Here is a 26,420-nt window from a genome sequence, read left to right as displayed (position 1 = left end):
TTTACTCAATGAAGACAAATAGGGGGCGGACCGAACATCGCATATGTTCGCCGTCCGTGGCAAACGCGAACAAGCTATGTTCGCCGTCCGTGGCAAACGCAAACAAGCTATGTTCGCCAGGAACTATTCGGGACATCTCTAGTCCTTACAACTACATGTCTGTTCGTCCACCCATTGTAAAGCGCTGCGAATTTGACGGCGCTCTATAAATAATATAATAATAATAATACACATTCTGTCAAAGTAACCCCTTAAGGTAAAGAATTCCACATTCATAATTCTTCTTGTAAAGAACCATTTGAAGTGATGACAGCCTTTGATGCTCTACATATACTTTGTCTCATCAAACACAGACAGTAAGAGCTTTACATAAATATTCTTCTTCTATCTTTATGAAATGCTCAGAAGGGACAGGTTACTTTACCAGGGTTTCTCACTAGTGTCAATTGTTAGGATTTCAGATCTTAATCCAAAGTAGCTAAAAATGTAAAAAGTCTCCAAATCAGCTATTTTGATTATTATTGAATAGCCCTGGTCCATTGTCGCTCAGCCTGTGTCAGTAAGGCTAATGATAGCTTAATACTGTGCTCTGTCTGTCTGTGAGCTGGGATGGACAGGCTCAGTCCCATGATGCTCAGCTAACAGTGTCGCTGGCTGAGCATTCTGTGGAGTGTAGTCCGTCACATCTTGCCCGCAGTGACAGACAGTGGTGTAAGCTGTGCGAGCTGCTGACCGTGCCGGCGCCCAGTCTACACACTGAGCCCGCAGCAGGTTCGGCTTTGTTACTCTGTTAGTGAACAATAAAGTTTTGCTTGTTGTCCCGGCATCTCCTTGGTGACGGGAAGATGGCGGCGCACACGCTGGGAGCTCGGCCTCGGACCGGCGATGTGCTGCAAGGACCCGGGGAAGCTCCGGACTTCAACTCGCTGCTCCTATCTCGGCCCGTGCTGGAGGGACTGGAGGCCGCGGGGTTTAGCAGGCCGTCCCCGATCCAGAGCAAGGCCATACCGCTAGGGAGGTGCGGCCTAGGTGAGAGCGGACAACACACCGGAGTATGGGAGAGAGAGACTGTCATACCGGGGGAGAGAGACTGTCATACCGGGGGAGAGAGACTGTCATACCGGGGGAGAGAGAGAGAGAGACTGTCATACCGTCATATCGGGAGAGAGAGACTGTCACACCGGGGGGTGGAGAGAGAGAGAGAGAGAGAGAGAGAGAGAGAGAGAGACTGTCATACCGGGGGAGAGAGAGAGAGAGAGACTGTCATACCGGGGGAGAGAGAGAGAGAGAGACTGTCATACCGGGGGAGAGAGAGAGAGAGAGACTGTCATACCGGGGGGAGAGAGACTGTCATACCGGGGGGAGAGAGACTGTCATACCGGGGGGAGAGAGACTGTCATACCGGGGGGAGAGAGACTGTCATACCGGGGGGAGAGAGACTGTCATACCGGGGGGAGAGAGACTGTCATACCGGGGGGAGAGAGACTGTCATACCAGGGGGGAGAGAGAGAGACTGTCATACGGGGGGGGGGGGAGAGACTGTCATACTGGGGGGGGAGAGAGAGAGAGACTGTCATACGGGGGGGAGAGAGAGAGAGACTGTCATACGGGGGGAGAGAGAGAGAGAGACTTTCATACGGGGGGGGAGAGAGAGAGAGACTGTCATATGGGGGAGAGAGAGAGAGAGACTGTCATACCGGGGGGGAGAGAGAGAGAGAGACTGTCATACGGGGGGAGAGAGACTGTCATACGGGGGGAGAGAGACTGTCATACCAGGGGGGAGAGAGACTGTCATACCAGGGGGGAGAGAGAGAGAGACTGTCATACCAGGGGGGAGAGAGAGAGAGACTGTCATACGGGGGGGGGAGAGACTGTCATACTGGGGGGGGAGAGAGAGAGAGACTGTCATACGGGGGGGGAGAGAGAGAGAGACTGTCATACGGGGGGGGAGAGAGAGAGAGACTGTCATACGGGGGGGAGAGAGAGAGAGACTGTCATACAGGGGAGAGAGAGAGAGAGACTGTCATACCGGGGGGGAGAGAGAGAGAGAGAGAGACTGTCATACGGGGAGAGAGAGAGAGAGACTGTCATACGGGGGGAGAGAGAGAGAGACTGTCATACGGGGGGAGAGAGAGAGAGACTGTCATACGGGGGGAGAGAGAGAGAGACTGTCATACCGGGGGGGAGAGAGAGAGACTGTCATACCGGGGGGGAGAGAGAGAGACTGTCATACCGGGGGGGGGGAGAGAGAGAGAGACTGTCATACCGGGGGGGAGAGAGAGAGAGACTGTCATACCGGGGGGGAGAGAGAGAGACTGTCATACCGGGGGGGAGAGAGAGAGACTGTCATACCGGGGGGGAGAGAGAGAGAGACTGTCATACCGGGGGGGAGAGAGAGAGAGAGACTGTCATACCGGGGGGAGAGAGAGAGAGAGACTGTCATACCGGGGGGGAGAGAGAGAGAGACTGTCATACTGGGGGGGAGAGAGAGAGAGACTGTCATACCGGGGGGGAGAGAGAGAGAGAGACTGTCATACCGGGGGGGAGAGAGAGAGAGAGACTGTCATACCGGGGGGAGAGAGAGAGAGACTGTCATACCGGGGGGGAGAGAGAGAGACTGTCATACCGGGGGGGGAGAGAGAGAGAGAGACTGTCATACCGGGGGGGAGAGAGAGAGAGAGACTGTCATACCGGGGGGGGAGAGAGAGAGACTGTCATACCGGGGGGGAGAGAGAGAGAGAGACTGTCATACCGGGGGGAGAGAGAGAGACTGTCATACCGGAGAGAGAGACTGTCATACCAGGGGGGGAGAGAGAGAGACTGTCATACCGGTGGGGGGAGAGAGAGAGACTGTCATACCGGTGGGGGGAGAGAGAGAGACTGTCATACCGGTGGGGGAGAGAGAGAGAGACTGTCATACCGGTGGGGGGAGAGAGAGAGAGACTGTCATACCGGTGGGGGGAGAGAGAGAGACTGTCATACCGGGGGGAGAGAGAGAGAGACTGTCATACCGGGGGGAGAGAGAGAGAGAGAGAGACTGTCATACCGGGGGGAGAGAGAGAGAGAGAGACTGTCATACCGGGGGGGGAGAGAGAGAGAGAGAGACTGTCATACCGGAGAGAGAGAGACTGTCATACCAGGGGGGGGAGAGAGAGAGACTGTCATACCGGTGGGGGGAGAGAGACTGCTATACCAGAGGAAAGTATGCCTAGATTTAATGAGGACAGGGGGGTTTATTTAAATATCTGTAATAAGTGAAATAAGTTAAATTAGATTTTTTTTCTGCTTGATGCTTGTTTTCATAAAGTAATACATTTCTTATGTTTGTCAAAGCCATGATTAACAGTGATTTAAAGGGACACTATAGTCACCTGAACAACTTTAGCTTAATGAATCAGTTTTGGTGTATAGAACATGCCCCTGCAGCCTCACTGCTCAATCCTCTGCCATTTAGGAGTTAAATCCCTTTGTTTATGAACCCTAGTCACACCTCCCTGCATGTGACTTGCACAGCCTTCCATAAACACTTCCTGTAAAGAGAGCCCTATTTAGGCTTTCTTTATTGCAAGTTCTGTTTAATTAAGATTTTCTTATCCCCTGCTATGTTCATAGCTTGCTAGACCCTGCAAGAGCCTCCTGTATGTGATTAAAGTTCAATTAAGAGATTGAGATACAATTATTTAAGGTAAATTACATCTGTTTGAAAGTGAAACCAGTTTTTTTTTTCATGCAGGCTCTGTCAATCATAGCCAGGGGAGGTGTGGCTAGGGCTGCATAAACAGAAACAAAGTGATTTAACTCCTAAATGACAGTGAATTGAGCAGTGAAATTGCAGGGGAATGATCTATACCAGTGATGGCGAACCTTTTTGAGCCCGAGTGCCCAAACCGCAATACATGCCAACTTTTTTTTCCTTAAAGTGCCAACACGGCAATTGCGTGTGTGTGGAGGGGAGGTGCGTGTGTGTGTGTGTGTGTGTGTTGTATGTGAGGGGTGCTTTGTGTGTGTATGAGGGGTGCTTTGTGTGTGTATGAGGGGTGCTGTGTGTGTGTATGAGGGGTGCTGTGTGTGTGTATGAGGGGTGCTGTGTGTGTGTATGAGGGGTGCTGTGTGTGTGTATGAGGGGTGCTGTGTGTGTGTATGAGGGGTGCTGTGTAAGTGTATGAGGGGTGCTGTGTAAGTGTATGAGGGGTGCTGTGTAAGTGTATGAGGGGTGCTGTGTAAGTGTATGAGGGGTGCTGTGTAAGTGTATGAGGGGTGCTGTGTAAGTGTATGAGGGGTGCTGTGTAAGTGTATGAGGGGTGCTGTGTAAGTGTATGAGGGGTGCTGTGTAAGTGTGTGAGGGGTGCTGTGTAAGTGTGTGAGGGGTGCTGTGTAAGTGTGTGAGGGGTGCTGTGTAAGTGTGTGAGGGGTGCTGTGTAAGTGTGTGAGGGGTGTTGTGTAAGTGTGTGGGGGTGCTGTGTGTGTGTGGGGGGTGCTGTGTGTGTGTTTGGGGGGGGTGCTGTGTGTGTGTTTGGGGGGGTGCTGTGTGTGTGTTTGGGGGGGTGCTGTGTGTGTGTTTGGGGGGGTGCTGTGTGTGTGTTTGGGGGGGTGCTGTGTGTGTGTTTGGGGGGGTGCTGTGTGTGTGTTTGGGGGGTGCTGTGTGTGTGTTTGGGGGGGTGCTGTATGTGTGTGTGAGAGGGGTGCTGTATGTGTGTGTGAGAGGGGTGCTGTATGTGTGTGTGAGAGGGGTGCTGTATGTGTGTGTGAGAGGGGTGCTGTATGTGTGTGTGAGAGGGGTGCTGTATGTGCGTGTGAGAGGGGTGCTGTATGTGCGTGTGAGAGGGGTGCTGTATGTGCGTGTGAGAGGGGTGCTGTATGTGCGTGTGAGAGGGGTGCTGTATGTGCGTGTGAGAGGGGTGCTGTATGTGCGTGTGAGAGGGGTGCTGTATGTGCGTGTGAGAGGGGTGCTGTATGTGCGTGTGAGAGGGGTGCTGTATGTGCGTGTGAGAGGGGTGCTGTATGTGCGTGTGAGAGGGGTGCTGTATGTGCGTGTGAGAGGGGTGCTGTATGTGCGTGTGAGAGGGGTGCTGTATGTGCGTGTGAGAGGGGTGCTGTATGTGCGTGTGAGAGGGGTGCTGTATGTGCGTGTGAGAGGGGTGCTGTATGTGCGTGTGAGAGGGGTGCTGTATGTGCGTGTGAGAGGGGTGCTGTATGTGCGTGTGAGAGGGGTGCTGTATGTGCGTGTGAGAGGGGTGCTGTATGTGCGTGTGAGAGGGGTGCTGTATGTGCGTGTGAGAGGGGTGCTGTATGTGCGTGTGAGAGGGGTGCTGTATGTGCGTGTGAGAGGGGTGCTGTATGTGCGTGTGAGAGGGGTGCTGTATGTGCGTGTGAGAGGGGTGCTGTATGTGCGTGTGAGACGGGTGCTGTATGTGCGTGTGAGACGGGTGCTGTATGTGCGTGTGAGACGGGTGCTGTATGTGCGTGTGAGACGGGTGCTGTATGTGCGTGTGAGACGGGTGCTGTATGTGCGTGTGAGACGGGTGCTGTATGTGCGTGTGAGACGGGTGCTGTATGTGCGTGTGAGACGGGTGCTGTATGTGCGTGTGAGACGGGTGCTGTGCTGTGTGGGGGGTAGGGGTACTGTGTGGGGGGTAGGGGTACTGTGTGGGGGGTAGGGATACTGCTGGCGGGGTAGAGATACTGTGTGTGGGGGGTAGGGGTGCTGTGGGGGGGGCTAGGGGTACTGTGTGTGGGGGGTAGGGGTACTGCTGGGAAGTAGGGGTACTGCTGAGGGGTAGGGGTACTGTGTGTGGGGGGTAGGGGTACTGCTGGGAAGTAGGGGTACTGCTGAGGGGTAGGGGTACTGTGTGGGGGTTAGGGGTACTGCGTGGGGGGGTAGGGGTACTGCGTGGGGGGGTAGGGGTACTGCGTGGGGGGGTAGGGGTACTGCGTGGGGGGGTAGGGGTACTGCGTGGGGGGGTAGGGGTACTGCGTGGGGGGGTAGGGGTACTGCGTGGGGGGGTAGGGGTACTGTGTGTGGGTAGGGGTATGTGTTTGGGTAGGGGTACTGTGTGTGCGGGGTAGGGGTACTGCTGGGGTGGTAGGGGTACTTTTCTGGGGGGGTAGGGTGCTGCTGTTGGGGTGGGGTGGTGTTGGGGGGGTAAGGGTACTTCTGGGGGGTAGGGTGCTGCTGGGGGGGTGGGGTGCTGCTGGGGAGATAGGGGTGGTGCTGTGGGGGGTAAGGGTACTTCTGGGGGGGTAGGGGTGGTGCTGGGCAGATAGGGGTGGTGCTGGGGGGTAAGGGTACTTCTGGGGGGGTGGGGTGGTGCTGTGGGGGGTAAGGGTACTTCTGGGGGGGTGCTGTGGGGGCTAGGGGTGGTGCTGGGGAGATAGGGGTGGTGCTGGGGGGGTAAGGGTACTTCTGGGGGGGGTGGGGTGGTGCTGTGGGGGTAAGGGTACTTCTGGGGGGTGCTGTGGGGGCTAGGGGTGGTGCTGGGGGTGTAAGGGTACTTCTGGGGGGGTAGGGGTGCTGTGTGTCAGTATCCCCCCCTCCCTCCTTCTTACCTTTAATGAAGTGGGGGGGGGACACAGCCATCCCTGGTGGTCCGGTGGTGGTACCGTCATCCCTGGTGGTCCGGTGGTGGCAGGCAGTGCTTCCGGTTCGGGAGGCAGGGGAGGGATCTGTGATGCTGATCCCCTGTCCTCCCGTGCGATGCTGTGTGGAGCGTTGCCATGGTAACGCTCGGCAACGCTCCACACAGCATCGCGGGAGGACAGGGGATCAGCATCACAGATCCTTCCCCCTGCCTCCCGAACCGGAAGCAGAGTAGGCGCCTGCCGTTTCGGGCAGGCAGGTGCCTACTCTGCAGTGATGGCGGACCTGTGGCCGCGTGCCCACAGAGAGGGCCCGGCGTGCCACCTGTGGCACGCGTGCCATAGGTTCGCCATCACTGATCTATACACTAAAACTGCTTTATTTAGCTAAAGTAATTTAGGTGACTATAGTGTTTCTTTAAGAATTGTAGAATATATAATTTTTACCAGATGCTAGTGTGAGATGATTATAATAGTTATAACAATTGTTTTTATAACTATTTTCAGATTTAATTGTACAAGCCAAGTCTGGGACAGGAAAAACATGCGTGTTCTCTACAGTTGCACTAGATTCTTTGATCCTAGAAAACTTAACAACTCAGGTATAATGTTATATGTGCTATGACCTCCAAAACTGCCAATCATTTTATTGTATGTCTTGCTGTGACTGAATAGAATTTAATGTCATTCTGTCCTTGTAGATATTGGTGTTGGCACCCACGAGAGAAATTGCAGTTCAGATCCACGCAGTGATAACTTCTATTGGAAGTCGCATGGAAGGTCTTCAATGCCATGTCTTTATAGGGGGTACTCCACTGCCACTGGATAAAACAAGGCTCAAGAAGTGCCACATTGCAGTTGGCTCTCCTGGTAATGAGTTTAACATACACTGACAAGTTTGTTGAAAAATAAGATTCAACATTTCTAGAACTCTTTTTAAACGCTTTCTCAATTTTTTTATTTAATTATACTATTATAACTACTCCTGAAAACACAATAGTTATTGTGTTATGTAACATGATTCATGGGATGTAATGACTAGTGATTGCTAATGTAAGTATTTCTTGGAATAATTTCTGGTGACAGACCAATGATGGCATGGCCAAGACCCCCCTCTTGCCCCTGTCTAATTTACATCACTCTCCTTCCAACGAGTGGGAGGAATGTCACTGGAGGAGGGTTGGGCTACCAGGAGAACTTTGCCTTGGATTACTGGTAATGTTTAGCTTTATTCTTTTTTTATGGGGTATGGAGGCAAGGACAGTGAGGGTAAATCTGACCAAAAAACTTGTTTTATTAAAACACAGGTTTTTTTTGGTGTGTCAAGTAACCCTTTAGACAAATATTTGTCTGATGCACATCCTTGTTTTAACCCCTTAAGGACCAAACTTCTGGATTAAAAGGGAATCATGACATGTCACACATGTCATGTGTCCTTAAGGGGTTAAAGGACCACTATAGGCACCCAGACCACTTCAGCTTAATGAAGTGGTCTGGGTGCCAGGTCCCTCTAGGGTTAACCCTGCCTGCTGTAAACATAGCAGTTTCAGAGAACTTCTATGTTTACATTAGGGTTAATCCAGCCTCTAGTGGCTGTCTCATTGACAGCCGCGAGAGGCGCTTCCGCGCTTCTCACTGTGATTTTCACAGTGAGAAGACGCCAGCGTCCATAGGAAAGCATTGAGAATGCTTTCCTATGGACTGACTGCGCGCGCGGTTCTTGCTGCGCATTCAGCCGATGACATCCAAAGGAGGAGGAGAGTCCCCAGCGCCGAGGGAGCCCGACGCTGGAGAAAGGTAAGAATTTAACCCCTTCCTCCAACATCAGCCCGGCGGGAGGGGGGCCATGAGGTTGGGGGCACCCTCAGGGCACTAAAGTGCCAGGAAAACGAGTATGTTTTCCTGGCACTCTAGTGGTCCTTTAACTAAAAAAAAAAGAAAAAGTACTACATTTGAGGAAAAAATCCCAAAGTTGGAAATGTGTACATTTTATCATTATAGAAACAAATATACCATTTAACAACAGGGTGTTATACATAGTAATATTCAAACTGCCATTTTTAGTGCCCATCTAGGTCACTTTTCTCTTTGTAGTTCTTAACATGATTTGTTTTAAACGCATAGTTTATGATAAGGTAAAGACTTTGAAATCAACAATAACTTATTTTTGTAAGTATTGTCTCTTACTGCTTCAAACTGTGTTCGGATAATTGTGCAATAGAACCAAATTGTAGAAAATAGATGGATTATCAGTTAAGATGATCCTTATAGTGTTCTACTGCATATTCCTGCACACAGAGTAGTCTGAAATCCATCTTATGTACAAGTATAGTGATTGTAATCTGTAAAAGGCAGAAACTTAAAGGAACATCATGAGCACCAATAACAACGTCATCAGACAGTTTAAAAAAATAAAATAAAATAAAAAACAATCTTGAATCCGGTGCCTATCAGTTCTGCCCCCATACTTCTGTTTTAATCCAAGGCTTTAATTTGGAAGCTTCAGATTGGGGCGTCAGTAGCTTTCTATTTACAAATGGTAGCTTTTTCACTCCGTTTTGTGAATGGTGAGCTTCTTATAGACCTAAAATGACAGCTGATGCTCTAAGCCCATTAGCGGTGCCCCTGTCTGAGCCTTACTGATTGAACCCACAGTCTGAAATGGAAGTATGGGGGCAGGCACTGACTCCAATACTTTGGAGTTAAACCATTCATTAACGGTTTAACCCCTGAACCTGGGCACAGGAGGTGTTATGGTGCTTTGAGTGTTCCTTTAAATAGGCACCATGCAATATGGATAATGTGTAATGAAGACACTGAAAGCTACTCTTGGGGTCTTCCTTGGTTTACAGTAATCATACATGACAGAGTTATCTCAGAAAACCCTAATCCTCCAATTGATTTGAATTGGAGAGGTGTATATTTCCCATAAACTGCCAGACAGCTTGCAGGGTTTATGGATGGAATCCCTGCAACAAATCATACACTCTGAAACAGATGTCTTGCCTTTGTTAAGGGCAAAACACTGACCAAGAAGCACTCAATAAAATTAAACTTCTTTGTGGCCTCTCTTCACTTTTTTGACAGCTTTTTCCCCCTCATTAATGCGAGCCACGTGCTTGCTATCAACTTTGTTATAGAAAAGTATAGAAGTATTTTTATTATTTGTTTCCCAAAGTCCCCTTGTAAGTAGGAGATGAAAGAATGGAGATAACACATTTTTTAAATTTTACATTTAAATTTATTTGAATCAAACATTCTGCATTTGATATTGTGCATTAATAAATAAACCAGGATGTTATTTTGCTTTTCATCGCATGCTTTCTTCTTATCACTAAAATGGTCACAGTACATGTTGTCACCAAGCTGACAAAGTTTTTTTTTAAATGTATTTATAAACTGTTTCTTTACTTTTAAATAAACTGAATAGCATGCAGATCTGCCCACAACACACTCGTTTTGTTACTGTCAAGGGTTGGATTGATGGAGAAGTGTAATTCTTGCATTATCTGTTCAACTGCCATGATCAGGCTATGTATGTTGAGGAAAGACCATTTTTTTGTGTGTATGTTGAGAATAATGAGATCTGGTGTTTAGAGCGTTTGTGTGCCCCTTTAAAAAAGTTACTGTGCCTGGAAAAAAACAATCTTTTATAATTAGTTATAAAAAATGCAAATTATATTTTTTTTACTTCTGCATGTATGGATAGCTTGAACTCACCAATGTAGGTTTTACTGTGATACTAGCCACAATCTTAATTATCTGCAGTTCGGATGATAAATTGCATGCTGGAGATGGTGAATAGTGTATACCTTTAATACCCAACTACAGTTTATGCACTAGGCCAGGGGTAGGCAACCTTTTAGCAGCACCGTGCCGATATAGGATTGTGATGTCCCGTAGCGTGCGGTCCTATTTTTTTTTAAATTGAGGTATGTATGCTGCCGTATTCTGCTTGTACGTTGTATATCGTTGTATATGTGCGTATATGCAGGGCCGTCTTTAATATTGACTGGACCCTGGGCAAAGCATTTGCTTGGGGCCCACTGGACCCTGTCCCCCCTCCCTCCTCCCCAGGCGTGCAATCACGTCCTCCACCCCAACGCTGACACACACAGACATGCTGACACACACACACAGACATGCTGACACACACAGACATGCTGACATACACACACACCGATATACTGACACACACACACACACCGATATACTGACACACACACACACACCGATATACTGACACATACCGATATACTGACACACACACCGATATACTGACACACACACACACACCCACACCGATATACTGACAAACACAGACACACAGACATACAAATACTGACACACCCACACACAAAATTTCCACTTTAAAACCCACCCTCCAGTTTCCTACCTTTCCTGCTGGTGGCTGAAGGTGTTGGGAGTTGGGAGTCTGGCTCTCTTGGCCAGCCCCCCTCCACTCTGCCTACTCTTCTTTCCCGCGCGCTCCTCTCTTTGTGGGAGGAAGTGATGCATGGCCGTCCCTTCCTCCCAGCCTGCTGCCGAAAATCAAGGGGTCCACTCGCGCTGTTAAAGCGCCTCAACGCGCGACCAGACCCCTGCTGACAGAAGCCCACCGGGTGGCCCCTTGTGCATGGGCCAGCCGGTGGGCCTCCTTAGTGTGCGGATTACCGGCCGGGGGGTGAGAAATAGTTGAGGCCAGCGGGGCTCACGGTGCAGCTGCCCCATTTGCCCCGCGTTAAAGACGGCCCTGCGTATATGAGCTATTATATTGTATATGTTCATGAGTAGTTTATGGTATTGTGTATGATACATATGAATGTAAGCTGTGTATGGGGGCTGCTTGTGGAATTGTGTGTGTGGATGGATATGTCACATTGTGTGTTTGGTAGTGTGTGGGGGCTGTTTGGGGTATTGCATGTGAGAGGCTGCATGTGGGGTTGTGTGCATGTATGTGGATTGTTAGTGGTGTTGCGTTTGTTCGGATTGTGCGTATGTTTGTGTGTGGGCTGTCCGTATTATTTGTATGGTGGGAAGGGTTATTCTGCATTTCTGTGTATATCTAGCAGTGTGGGTGACTTCCCTGGGTTCCAGTGGGGACCAGGCCGGCCAGGTACATGTCAAAGACAGGAGCTGCAACTGCGTGCTGCTCTACTACTGTGTGGATTCCCATTCATAAGTGCTGGGAGGAAGTGATCTGAGATCACTTCCTCTACGTGCTGCAATGCATAAATTGAGGATTGTCCTTCACCACCTTTCCGGATTAGCAGATATCTGAAGTTTTACTGGGACTCCTGATAGGCCAGAGCCTGTTTGGCTCTAGCAGCCTTGAGTGCCGTGCAAAGGCACCTCGAGTGCCGTAGGTTGCCTACCTCTGCACTAGGCTTTGTAGAAGCGTAGGGTGTAAGTTTCTTGGATTTTGTATATTAAAGGGAACTTCACACGATGTCAAATTTGTCTTTAGAAAAGTGTAACAGTGTAGACAAAATTACCAGTAAATGCTTAACTTAAAAGATATAATTGCCAAAGATTGCACATTCTGCTTCCTTAATGGTATTTGTATATTGGCAACCCAAATGATGAATGCTGTACCCCAGGTAGTCCAATGTTGTCATGGGATGTTTCAAATGCAGCGACCCATCAAATTTAGGAATAATGTGTTATCATATTATGCGTGTAAAATGTTAGGCTGACAAGTCATATTTGTGAAGACAGGTGCAGTTCAGCCATTGCATCCACAAATGAGTGTTCATTCTCTTAAATCCTCTAATCCAGATCAACCTATCCCTCTTTCCAAAATTGTAATTTCACTGCCCACCATGAGCGGAGTACTACCAGCTCTCAGTATTTATGACAATTGGGTGTGAGCAGCTCTAGTCTTGCTCTACCCTTCATTTGTATTGCGCAGATTGTTTTTTTAAACATACAATTCTACTTTTTGCAAGATATATCAATAATAACAACATTAATAGCCCTAGATTGTTTTTTTCCAGTCTGTTTATTAATGGCTGGAATGCTGAACTTGGCATGGTACTGTTATCTGATAAAAATAATGTTAAAAAAATAACTTCTGCCTTATGATAAGCTTGGAAATTCTGTCTCAAACCATAGATTCTATTTCGTTGCCCGATTTAATTGCCAGCATTTTCTTACATGAACATTGCCTTTATTTGCAGGCCGAATAAAGCAGTTAATAGAAATTGGTTATCTTAACACAGCCAGCATCCGCCTTTTCATTCTTGATGAAGCTGATAAGCTTTTGGAAGAAGGGAGCTTCCAGGATCAAATTAAGTAAGTAAATACACATTAACCATATGTTGGAAATTTGTTATGTTAATGCCCAGTACATTCTTGTAACATGTTATTTTTATTTACATAAGCTGGATATATTCTTCTCTTCCTGCCAACAAGCAAATGCTGGCTGTTTCAGCTACTTACCCTGAATCCTTGGCAAAAGCACTTACAAGATACATGAGGGAGCCAACATTTGTCAGGTTGAATGTGTCGGACCCCAGTCTGCTTGGTAAATATTGTGAACCAAATTTTAGATTGTGTTTTACTGCTTTATCTCTACCAATTTCCCAAGCTCAATGTATTTATTTTTTTCCTCTCAATGCAGGCCTGAAGCAGTATTACAAAGTGGTTAATTCAAACCCCCTGCCTCATAAAATATTTGAAGAAAAGGTGCAGCATTTGCAAGAGTTGTTCAGCAGAGTTCCTTTCAATCAAGCTTTGGTGTTTTCCAACTTTCACAGCAGGTATCCTATATTCTGTTGGAAAAGTGCAGTCTTCAATCCCAGGGTTAACACTAAAAAGAACTTGCTGCAGAAAAGCCTAGTGCCAACATATGATAAAATAATGAATGCTACTTAACTGATTGAAATTGTACTTTGGAATTGTTTAGAACATACCTCTTACCTGTAAGATTCTACCAATGTAAACATATCATTAAACAGTGGCTATTCTTTTCTTGTTGTGCAAGTGAGGGGAGAGCATGGGAGCTTTTTTCCAGATTCAAAGTGTCCTTTTACCCGAAAATGAAGCAGGACTTAAGCCACTAGAGGCCGCTTCCGTGATTCTCACTGTGAAAATCACAATGAGAAGACGCTGATGTCTATAGGAAAGCATTGAGTAATGCTTTCCTATGGGCGTTTTGAATGCGTATGGCTCTTCCCGCGCATGCGCAGTCGGTGCTGACGTCGGCAGGAGGAGGAGAGTTCTCCAGCGCCAAAAGAGCCTGGCGCTGGAGATAGGTAAGTGGCAGATGTGGTTTTAACCCCTTCAGTCCAGCGGGAGGGGGGCCATGAGGGTGGGGGGACCCAAGGACTACATAGTGCCAGGGCACTATAGTGGTCCTTTAAGTTTTGTCATTAGTAAATCCAAGGTTGGGACTTCCGGGTGCAACCATGTCTGCGCAAAGGCTCTATGGGCTGCTAGAGTGATTGAATGGAGTAATTTCTGTTCTGTTCTGCTCTGGTCCACCCGTCAACCTGTCTAGACAACAGGAAACCCCAGGGGTCTAGGGTGACTGGTTTATAGAAGATGTCTGCGGTTAGTTCCCCCACGTGTACCTGTGGGCACTCCCACCACATGTGTTTGTATGTGCCTCATGACCCACATAGCCTTCAACAGAGGTCCGTAGGGACTTTTCTCATGTGATACAACTTGACAGGGGTGGTGTACCATCTGTACATCGTTTTGTATGCCTGCTCTTGCATAGTTGCACATATTGAAGTTTTACCATTTGCTTTCCAGATGTCCTGCCAGTCTATGCCCTCAAGCACCTCCCCCAAGGCTTCCTCCGATTGGTCTGTATAGTAGTCTGTATAGTGTAAACTGCCCCAATCTGTCGTGGTAGTGCATAGGTGTTAATAGAGTGTGGTGATAAGGCCCTTTTGATACAATTCAGCGTTTCTCAAAGAACGTCATTGGGGTACGGGCCGCCTTCCTAATGTGGGTTTGTTGGGTAAAGCTCCTGGCTTGTAAGTATTGGAAATAGTCTGAATTTGTTATAGTTTTGAGGTCATTAAAAGCGATTATGGAGTTGTTGTTGTATAGCTGGTATATCCTCTGTATCCATGCATATTCTAGCCCTCTAAAGTCTCTTGCCCTCATCCCAGGTAGAAAGGCTCTATTTCGTAGTAGAGGTGTCATAGGAGATGACCGTCAGTTCGTATTTATGACTCGTTTTCCTGGCACTATAGGGTCATTAGGTCCCCCCCACCCTCAGGGCCCCTCTCCCGCTGGGCTGAATGGGTTAAAACCTCTTCAGCCACTTACCTTTCTCTAGAGCCGGGCTCCCTCTGTACTTTGGAACTCTCCACTCCTTGCCGATGTCAGATCCGCATGGTCAATTACTCAATGCTTTCCTATGGACGTCCAGCGTCATCTCACTGTGATTTTCACAGTGAGAATCGTGAAAGTGCCTCTAGCGGCTGTCAGTGAGACAGCCACTAGAGGCTGGATTAACCCTCAGTTAAACATAACAGTTTCTCTGAAACTGCTATGTTTTCAGCTGCACGGTTAAAGCTAGAGGGACCTGGCACCCAGACCACTTTATTGAGCTGAAGTGGTCTGGGTGCCTATAGTGGTCCTTTAACTTAAGATATAATTACCAAAGATTGCACGTTCTGCTTCCTTAATGGCACCTGTATATTGGCACCCCAAATGATGAATGCTGTGCCCCAGATAGTCTGTTGTCATGGGATGTCCCAGAGTAGTCTTTTAACCAGTCCCCACACTAACTTAAATGTTCATGTACTATCATTATCATCACTCTTTGGTGACTATCTGCAGAAAATTATTTTAACAAGTTGGTATTTTAATATATCTCACTAGGGCTCAACACTTGGCTGATATTCTGACTTCTAAAGGCTTTCCTTCTGTTTGTATCTCTGGTAAGTAAACGTATCTTGAGTTGATATAGTACATCAGCTAGTATTCCAGATATTTGTATAATTTTTATAAGCGGAGTGTTTTTTTTTTTTTTTTACTTTATGATTTTTAAGTATTTACTGTTTTTCTTGATTAAAAATAAGTGTAATGGTAATTGTGCTTTGCATTTAATATGTGTATGTTCTATGGGACATTTTGTCCTTGATGTTTATTATATAGATTTTAAATTGGAGCACCTGGACTTGCATTGTAATACTTCTTTGTCAAGATCTGGGTTGCATGTTGATGGTAAAGTTACATGAATACATACTTCAAAGCTGTACACAGATTCCTATTGATAGATCTATGAGAACACAAAATCCATTAAGTAGGCGATCACTGCCTATCTGATATCCGTGGTTCAGTACTAAAGGACATCCTGCCAAGAGGGGATAGCAAGTAAAACAGTCAGAACTACCTTGGTGCCATTTTTTACATTTTAAAAAATTAACTATTTACTATATATGCCCCTAGAAATGTGTGTGTATTTTTTATTGGGTATTTTCTTTGTCTGCAGCCTCCCCCTTTACAGTCTGTGGCAGGGAAATGACAAATCAGTCTTCTCATTGAGAAGCTAAGAGTGTGCGCTCACTCAGGATCATGGCTTTACAATGCTTTTACCCGAATGTGCCTGTCCCTTCCTTTAGCTCTCTGAGGAAGAAAACCTCCCTGGCCAAAAATAAAAGTGCAGATTTCTATTGATATTGACACATTTCTAAACTGTCAAATGACAGAGTGGAGGCAGATAAAGCCAGCTGATGTGTTTTATGCTTCTGGAATATTCATTTGATTAGATAACATACAGGCAGTGATACTGCTTACAAGCTCTAGACAGAACCTCTCAAACCATTGTACCTCCTAACTGTTCACAAAAGTTGAGTGATTTTGAAATTATCTCTTTGTTTTCAGGTAGTATGAATCAAAACCAGAGACTGGATGCTATGTCCAAACTAAAGCAGTTTCATTGCCGTGTCCTAATTTCAACCGATCTTGTAAGTAGCTGACAGCCTATAGTATATATGTATCTTTGAGATAGCCATAGGGAAAATATTATAATGGACGTTTGAAGTGAATCTACCTGATAGTTCGACATTTCTATTGAACATTTAAATGTACAGTAATATAACAAATGTGAGTGCCTGAAATGATTGTTTTGGAGAAGCAAGTTTTGTTGTTTTCTCCGAAGCAGATAATTGGTTGTTGTCAAATTCTGCCTTTTTGTTAGTTATGACCCTATGGTTCAGTAGACCACAGCCTACTGTTACAAAGCATTGCTTAAAATACCTGAATTGGAGACATTTCCCAACTCTGTTATTCTAAAATCTTAGTCAGTTGTTAACTCTGTCTGACAAGTGGATTAACTTAAAAGAATAACCATAACATTTCTTGTAGCAAACGGTGTATGGGCATATAAATGGTGATTTGTAAAGCCATCAACAGGAACATTTAATAGTCTGGTTCATGTTCATGAAATTATATCTTGAATTTGTTGTCTATTTACTCACCTTCTGTCTCTTCTTACTCCCTTTTGATCTTGTAAAGACTTCACGTGGGATTGATGCAGAGAAAGTAAACTTGGTTATTAATCTGGATGTACCACAAGACTGGGAGACCTACATGCACCGCATTGGACGAGCTGGTCGTTATGGTAAAACAGAGTTAGATAGGGCATATACTATTTAATTGTTTTCTTCCTGCTCCAATATATTGGGCTCGTGACATGGTCATCCAGAATGATCATGGGTTGACTAATGTCTAACATTCTCTGCTTTGTGAATATTCTGCAGCCAGCATTAGAAAAACATGTAATAGATTAGTACAATAAGTATAGAAGCTAAAAATCTTTTTATTTTTATTTTTTATTATTTTAAATGGGCTCAACTTCAGCAGTAGTGTGTGCTACTGGGCATTGTGCTTACCAAATAAAATTATAATGAAGCATGAAAGCCTACAAAATATCTGACTGATGGTTAAATCTATATGCATGCTCAGTTATAGTAACATTCCCTGGATGTTAGACAAAAGTAACATCCCCAGGAGATACTTGGAAACCAGAGAATATCTGAATATAACTTTCCTGGTTAACACTTTGTTATTATTACTATGGTGCTAGGAACTCCCGGTCCCCAGCCCCTTTAATCTATAGCTTCAACATACATGAGTTGTTGCTGTGTTTGTATGCCTCTCCTCACCCTGTCACATGAAACAGAAGCATAGCTTCCCTGTGACTTGTACAAGGTCTTCAAGGGCATATCCATGTTGTAGAATATATATGTGATTTGGTGTTTGTTTCAAATTATATATATATATATATATATATATATATCATTTTTTTAGGTACTTTTATATGTCAAATATTATTTTTTTTTTTTTTTTTAAAGAACACCAATGTCTTTTGTTGATCCTGATGCGCCTTTTTTTAGTACCATTAATATCCTGTTAATCTCTGCCAACTTTGGTGATCTCTGTAAAATAAATGCAAATTTTTGTAACAACCTAATTTTTATTTTATTTTTCAAAAAATGTGCAAATATATATATCAATTTTTTTTTCAGGTACCTATGGTTTGTCTGTCACTTACTGCTGTCGAGGAGAAGAAGAGAATTTAATGCTGGCTATTGCTCAGAAATGCAATCTTCACCTCCTCACTTTACCTGGTATACATTTTATCCCATATGTTTTTTTATTTTTGATATAAAGTTGCTGAATAAGAACATTCCAAGAAATTAGTTAAGTACATTCTATATGAATGATAAACTCATACTTCTTATTTTCTTTGGCTTTCTTCAAATGACCATAAGTGCTAGAACTAAAGCTACTTTTCCTCTAGCTCATGTCTCAGCAAGGAGATCACAAGATATTTTACTGATCTGGTACATTGTCTAAAAAATAAATAAATGTCAGAGCTCGCAACGAATTGAAATGTTTATTTGACTTTATTTTCTTAAGCAATGAAATAAGCTTCTAGATTTTTAAAAGGAAGAATATTTCAGAAATATCAAAATACTATGTCAACATAAGATTTCATAGATGTATACTGTAACTGAAAGGCTGATAGTATAGACACAGGGTATCTGTAAACTCTCAGTAGTGTATTCCATTCATGGCTACATATACCTGCCCATTTTATATGTTTGAATTGATCTTGCGACATACAGTGAGGAGGTACGGTAGGTGAGTATAAAGGTAATTTGCTATTTTCAGATCATATTTAAAAACTCATTCCATTCAATAAATATTCAACTTAAAGCAGCATTTGTCTTTTTAGATAACAAACAGCTGCTATGATCATTCATCTGGGGAGCTATTTCACATTTTGCCAGAGCAATATAGTAATGTGGTAACATATCACTGACCGCATGTTGGTGTCGATGGGAACATGCAGCATGCCACGGGATATGTCAGTGCTCTTTCCAAGCAGGGCCAATTTGATAGGAGGGAACAGATGAATGGGTAGTGCAACATATCCAGTAACATGGTATATTTGACAGTGTTGGAGAGAAAGTTAGCATTTGCTTAATAATATCTGGGAATGATATGCTCATTGCTTGAGATAGTGTAAGCATTTTAAAGGAACCTTTCAAATTTTTAAATTACTTTTGGGATAATACCGATTTAGTGTTTAACACAACTCATTTCTTGAAGGTTGGTGACCAGTTGCAATCGAAAAGTATGAAGGAAAAGCAATTCAGGTCTTGACTGACTACATTGTCTTAAAACCATCGAATTAATGATTGTAATCAGCAGAACTGCTAGAAATTAACATGGTGTTTGTAAAACCCTCATTAACAGTTGTGGGAAATAGTCTAAGAATGTTGCTGAAAACACACATCAAGCAAGTATATACAAAGAGAATAAAAGTAATTATTATGGAAAGTGAAATTGTCATTTTAATGATTCCTTCAGCACAAAGATTATCATATATTTACCAGTGTTTGTCTTTCATGTACAGATCCTATTCCAGAAGGTTTAATGGAAGAAACCTGTAACTGGGATGTTGAGGTCACTGCTGTAAAATCCTTGTCTGAAGAATTTGCTTCTAAAACCCAAGAGATTGACATTGTCAAGTCTTCAGTACTGAGCAGCAGTTCTTTCCTAGAAATCCAGGCAGAGAAAAACCCCATCAAAGTGACACAGCCAAAAGTAAAAAAAGTGACCAAAAAAAGGTCTACAGAAAAAGGAAGCCCACCTGGATGGAAAAAAGTTGATCCTGTTAATCTCCCTAAGGAACCAGACAACACTGACAAAATAAAGAGACCATCAGAAAAGGTTGAAGACAAAATAAAGAGACCATCAGAAAAGGTTGAAGACAAAATAAAGAGACCATCAGAAAAGGTTGAAGACAAAATAAAGAGACCATCAGAAAAGGTTGAAGACAAAATAAAGAGACCATCAGAAAAGGTTGAAGACAAAATAAAGAGACCATCAGAAAAGGTTGAAGACAAAATAAAGAGACCAACAGAAAAGGTTGAAAACAAAACACATCCAGAACAATCGCAGTACTCTTTTCCCAAAATTCCCAGCTTGGCTTCATTCAAACGTCCTGTTGTTTGCACTTCTTCATTTGCTGAGTTGGTTGAAGACTATGAGCAATTTATTAAGGAAGGCCTTGAAAAACATGTGGAAATCATCCGAATTTATACAGGCCCTGGTGACTCACATGATAATCACATTTTGGAAGACCCAGGAAAAGAAATTGACCATGAAGCAAAGATGGAAGAAACCATAAATATGACAGAAAAATCTAACCTAAGTGAAAATTCTTACAGTGAAAGTGAAGATGACAGCTTTTCAATTTCTTCATCTGAGAGTGAAGAAAGCAGTCTAGATTTAGATCAAACACACAAGCAGGAGAGATCCTCAGACCCAGATGTCTCTTCTAGAAGTGTAGTGCACACTGCTGTGTGTAACTCAAACACAAGTCTGTCATCGGCATCAGTGGATCCGATCGAGGAGGCAAGCTTGGTTGAAACGCAACTAGAAGAGGAGGTCGTTGTCGGCAAATCTAGAAAGTCAAAGAAAAGAAATAGACAAGCAGCCCACCTGTCCAGAAGAGAACTCTGCCAAGATGGGCGAGATGATCTATACAAGTTAGATTACAGGAATCCTAATGGCTTCCCTTATGGCAATATGAGCTATGCTGACTACTGGCGTTCTTATTACCAAGCCTGGCAGACATACCACTCTGCCCTATCCAGTTCTTACTATCGCAATGTCTACAAGCGGTCTAACTGGATGTCTGCATATCACATGCACTCCGTGTACCTCCATGAGATGCTAAAACCATAACGTGCCCTTTTCCTCTACATGAGCAAGCATACATTTCTATTTGAGGAAATATATTTTCCATTGCCTTAAATACCCCTTACTATATACTATCCATATGCCAGTATCATGAAATATTCTGATATTTCATGTGCTTACAGGAAAACAAAAATATCTGGAATAAACCATTCCAATTTTGGGATGTGTTTCAGTTCCCCTAACCTGTTCTAACAAAAAAAAAATGTTCAAAAAATTGATCTCTTATTTTTCTATAGTAAAATGGCTGAGTGAGGTGAGAAGAAGCTGTCCATAACTGGAAATGTGTGGATATACTCCGCATTATTTTAATATGTTGCATGATGATTTTATAAAACCTAATTTAGTCCGACAATGCATAATAACTTTGTAGAACAATTATTTGACTTCCGTGGACTATTTCAGTGTAGTGCTATGATTTAAGGCATTCCCCATAAACTGCACAGATTTACATCGATATGTTCGCAACACTGAAATCTTAATTTCCAAAATGTTTACATGAAAGTAATGTACATTTTCAAATACAGCAAAAATGCTTTGTGAATATATATTGTATACTGCTGTTCAGTGAAATAAATTAGAATTATTAGGCAAAACCACATATGCAGAAATAAAAAAAAAAAACATAACTGTAACTGTGTTAAGCATGCTCCTCCGGTATTAAGTTTCAAGCTGACAGTATCCAGTTTTTGTCTTTTAATGCAGTTGGAAGGAGGACTTTTCCTGTCTTGTACATCTATAATGTTGATTACATGTAATACAGGGTAGATTTCATTTTGACACATATTAAGGCTCTAAACATTGTAATGACATAAGAATTTGTGAATAAACATTTTTTTTTTAATTTTTTTATGTCCCTTATTTTGATGTCCTCATGTGTTTCACATAAGCTTTTTTATTTATTTATTATTATTCAGGAACTTAATTGTGAAAAAATATATCTTTGATTCTTTAGTAAGGCGATATTTACATATACAGTTTAAGATTCCAAGATATATTTTGTAGTTAAGTAGTGCACATTAATTTGGTATGATACGAGATTACATGGAATGTCAATGGGAAAGATGTGAAAACCACTCTGCATGCATATTTTTTTTATTTATTTTTTTATCTATTATCATCTAATATCATCTATTGCCATATGCTAATATACCTTATGAGTTATTTTCACACCATTAGCCCTTTTGTCAAAGTATAAACCCCGTAAGCATGGAGGAAATAAACCAAAACCTAGTGTGTGCTATGTGGTTGTTCCATCGTAATTTGAAGGAACACTATTGCGTTAAGAATACAAACATGTATTTCTAACGCTGTAGTGCCCTAGTTACCTTTTAGGAAACCAAGACCCCACTGAGACCATCTGATTGATATAGCAGAGTTCACTCTACTTCACAGAATCGTCTCTACCCAATGTACAGCGCTATGGAATTTTGCTGGCACTATGTGAATAAATAAAATAATAATAATAATAGTGGCTGTCAGTATGATGGTCACTAAAGACAGCTTAACTCTGCAAAGAAAGCATTGCCGTTCACAGTAAGGCAGTATTTTCAGTTGCAGGTTAAAATGGGGGGACGTGGCAGCCAGGTAACTTCATTGGTCTAGGTGCCTGTAGTGCACTTATACGTAATATTTTTTTTTTTTTTTAAGCAAACAAATGGCTTTTTTTTGCCCATTATGTATACCTACCACAACATCAATTATAAATAAAGTATGAAAAATATGGTGGGAAAATAAATAACCCTTAATTTATTTTTTCTGTTTTGCTTATAATAATGTTTTATACATCAAGGGCCTAATGAAATAAATCAAAGTAGATTCACATTTCAGTCCTGATTGTTAAATGCCTCATATGTCTAGGATAAATTAATTTCTGCAAAAAGTGCAGATTTCACTAAAAATTGCCACTTTTATAAATTAACCTGGTTAGACCCCCTTGCTTTTAGGCAGACAATAGGTATGTGGGACTTTTATTTGGTTTTACTGCCCCACCCCCCTTTTTGTCCCTTTTGCTGGGTTGCGGTTTGCTGTTCCACCTAACCTTTTGCAGTATACTGTTGCATGTCCACTTTGGGTGGAGACAAGCTTGAATTGGCTGCCCTCTTGTAAGTGCAATTATAAGCATTAAAGTCTCTGTTTTTACTTTATTACGCTATTGGCTGTCCTTTACTATTTACAGTTGCTATTTGAGTGCTGCATACAGCTCAGACATCTATAACTCTGGGGTCACTAAATATGGCCCCAGCTGATAGAGGAGAGCTCAAAGTATCAATTCCTAGGTCTCCCTGGTCCTAGCAGGGTCATTCCATGCTGTCCTAAAGCGTTAAAGCACACTATTTTTAGGATGGCATGTAACATCGATAATGGGTTAAAGAAAAAAAGGATGCACATAACACTAACAAAATCCAGGTTCACGGTATGACATGTATACTCTTTGTGCCTATCTTTAGATTATCCCATGAACAAAATACATGCATATGTGATTGGACCCTGGAATCTAATGAAGAAATGTGAGAAAAATGGTGCATGTTACACAAAAACATTACACTGTTGCACTTTCTTTTTACCATCCAACTTGAAGCAATTACCTTAATGTGATGCTAGTCTTTACACAGCCTTCTTTACCATACGTATGTGTTACTCTAGCATGCCATTGGGTGACACATGTTAATTTGGGAGAAGTCAAGCTCTGTAATGATCAGCATCAGTGAGTGTACAAGCATGCATCTTTCTTTTGTATTCATTGTTTTTTCTTTTTGTTAACAGATTGTTCCTTGGATATTTGAATTCAGCTGAGTTCTGCTACCTTAGTTCTATATATTATTGTCAGTCCTTGCACTAGTGTGGTAAAGTTTAAAGATTAATCATTACTGCTGCTGTCTCTATAGAGAAAATCTATGATTTCAGATTTAAAACTTGACTCGCTTTCATATGGGGTTAGACTAGTTGGACCAATTTGTTTACTTGTTCTTTACAACAGTATTATGCAAATTTCTGGCTGCTGGGCCTAGCTCAGTGAGGAGAGCGTCCATATCTCACGGAGCAATAGTGGAGGCAGTGGAACGCGTAGGACCCTAGGTTAGATGTCAAAACATTCTAAAATGCTATGCCTTGGCTCTTTATAATTGGGGTGGGGGGCATCACCAGAGCACACCTGGCACCATAACCAATACATTACACTGTATTGTTTATGGTGCTTGGAGTGTCCTTTTAAGATGGACTTGCCATTCAAAATAATTTAGGTGATGACCCTGTTTAGATAAAATTTAATGTATGCTTTACGTTGACCATATTGCCAGTGCTTTTGTGGATTAAAAGATATGCATCTTGTAAATCACTTGTACATCCTCCAAGATGGCCAGTAAACTGAATGCACGTGCATCTGTCAACAACCAAATGATATCTGCAGCATTGCAAAAAGTGTATAAGATAGAAATGTGACAAGTATATATATGTATAGATATATACACACACATACATACATTTTATTTACATTTACTAGCACAAACAAAAGCTTTATTTTTTTTTAACAGCTGTCCTTGAATCATATTTGGGCCCAAAATTGTACCCTGCTCCAGGCAACATTGCCTTTCTACTGCATTGTAGACTTCTTCATACTGCAAATGGTTATTTCTAGTATTGATATACATGATATTTTACATAATGGGACACTTGATAGTTTTAAAATTTGTATTACTTCTTCAAATGTAAAGTTTCAGGCCAAGAGTCTGCCAGGCTTGTAATCTGGTCATATAAATCCTTCATGAACTAAAATTAGTGGGACGACAGCATGGTTTTCAACTGCGGCAGTGTCTGATTGTAGCTCCCAGCCTAGTTAGATTTGGCTACCACTCTGCTCTACTAACATATCCAACTGTAGCTTGTATTATTATTATATATATATATATATATATATATATATAATTAAAAAAAAAATTGTAAGCGCCAACAGATTTTGTAGCGCTGTACAATGAGTTTTAGAACTGTGGACAAGATCCCTACCCTTCCAACATCACAGTTTATGAAAGTTGGAATTCCTACCATGCTTGAATCTCATTGGATAAATACACATATAGACTGTTTTAGATTTGGATGCAGATGCAACAATTTAGAAGCCTGTTTCTAGGTATGTAATGTAGTTTAAACCCATAAATAGCAATGACATACCAGGCATACTGTTACAGCCAGGGATTTGCTTAACTCTTCCTGTTTTCCTGGCACTATTGTGCCCTGAGGGTGCCCCCACCCTCAGGGTCCCACTCCTGCCAGGCTCTAGGGGGAGGAAGGGAGTTAAACACTCACCTTTCTCCAGCGCCGGGCTCTCTTGGCGCTGGGGACTCTGCTCCTCCGTCCGACGTCATCGGCTGAATGCTCGTATTCAGCCAGTCCATAGGAAAGCATTCTCAATGCTTTCTTATGGACGCTGGCGTTTTCTCACTGAAAATCACAGTGAAAAGCGTGGAAACGCCTCTAGCGGCTGTCAATGAGACATTCACTAGAGGCTGGATTAACCCATATGTAAACATAGCAGTTTCTCTGCTCTCTCTGAAACTATGTTTTCAGCTGCAGGGTTAATCCTAGATGGACCTGGCACCCAGAACACTTCACTGAGCTGAAGTGGTCTGGGTACCTATAGTGGTCCTTTAACACCTTAAGGACACATGACAGGACCAAACTTCTGGAATAAAAGGGAATCATGATATGTCACACATGTCATGTGTCCTTAAGGGGTTAAAGATTAAACAAATAGACTGACTTCTGTCCAGTGATTGCTTTCACAAATCTTTACTTTATAAATTAGAATTGTGTCAATCTATATAAGCAACATCTTATAATTGTCAATGAACACTCCAAACATGTACTGTCCATGTGTGGCACATAATGATTTTAATCCGGATTGGATACATTAGTTACAGCAGTGGCACAAGACAAATTACTGCAAATTATATACAATTCAACATATGCACTACATTTCAAAATAAGACAACATGAATCAGTAATTGCAAGAAAGAAATGTGATACTTATTTCTTTTTCTTCATCAGAAGTTCCACCCTGTAGTTTGTTTTACCCCCATTTAATTATCATACAGTACGTTTTGTATTGGTACATATATATTGGCTGGTAATTGCTTTGCTGATTGGCAATACAAAAAAGTAAAGCAATCACAAGAACAGCTATTGCCATCATTGACAACCAGGAGCATTGCTCAGCCGTTTACTAAAAAAGAACACAGTTGATTTGTCAAGAAAAATAAAACTGCTTAATAGACACTGGATTGAACAATACATTGAAAACATTTAAAACATTTCTATCTTATACACACAGCTATGCAACTTCTCTAGGGCCTATTTTAGGCCAAACCTACACATATGTATCCACAAAAAAAATCTGAATATTCGGAAAGACTGCTGTTCATTCTGTGTGATGTGGATTAAACTCCAAATTGCTAAGGAGACTGGCAATGAACATGTTTGGATTTTTTTGTTTGTTTGTTTTTGTTTTTAAATATATCAAAGGGTTAGTCTATCTGTCCATTGTTTATCTGTCGCATTGCATCTTGGGACCTGTAGTCTGTTTAATATCCCACCCCCCGCCATTCCCCATT

The 26,420-nt window shown here is 43.1% G+C and overlaps 1 protein-coding gene across 1 annotated transcript; it reads left to right on the top strand.

Moving 5' to 3' along the window:
* Window positions 1-836: 836 nt before the first annotated feature.
* On the top strand, window positions 837-21,624 carry DDX20 (DEAD-box helicase 20). Its single transcript, XM_063450814.1, has 11 exons — window positions 837-1,029; window positions 7,084-7,178; window positions 7,278-7,446; window positions 12,756-12,870; window positions 12,960-13,102; window positions 13,199-13,337; window positions 15,418-15,476; window positions 16,423-16,505; window positions 17,056-17,161; window positions 18,069-18,170; window positions 19,466-21,624. The coding sequence occupies exons 1-11, from the start codon at window positions 846-848 to the stop codon at window positions 20,800-20,802; spliced, it is 2,532 nt and encodes an 843-aa protein (XP_063306884.1). The 5' UTR covers window positions 837-845; the 3' UTR covers window positions 20,803-21,624.
* The last annotated feature ends 4,796 nt before the right edge of the window (window positions 21,625-26,420 follow it).

The sequence above is a fragment of the Pelobates fuscus genome, chromosome 1 (assembly GCF_036172605.1).
Source record: "Pelobates fuscus isolate aPelFus1 chromosome 1, aPelFus1.pri, whole genome shotgun sequence".
In the NCBI taxonomy this organism is placed as follows: domain Eukaryota; kingdom Metazoa; phylum Chordata; class Amphibia; order Anura; family Pelobatidae; genus Pelobates; species Pelobates fuscus.
This window is presented reverse-complemented; position numbering and strand designations above follow the sequence as displayed.

Coding starts and splice junctions, on each gene's coding strand:
- DDX20 (XM_063450814.1), top strand. CDS start 846: ATGGCGGCGCACACGCTGGGAGCTCGGCCTCGGACCGGCGATGTGCTG. Junction 13,103..13,198: donor GTCGGACCCCAGTCTGCTTG/GTAAATATTGTG, acceptor CTCTCAATGCAG/GCCTGAAGCAGTATTACAAA. Junction 17,162..18,068: donor TGGACGAGCTGGTCGTTATG/GTAAAACAGAGT, acceptor TTTTTTTTTCAG/GTACCTATGGTTTGTCTGTC.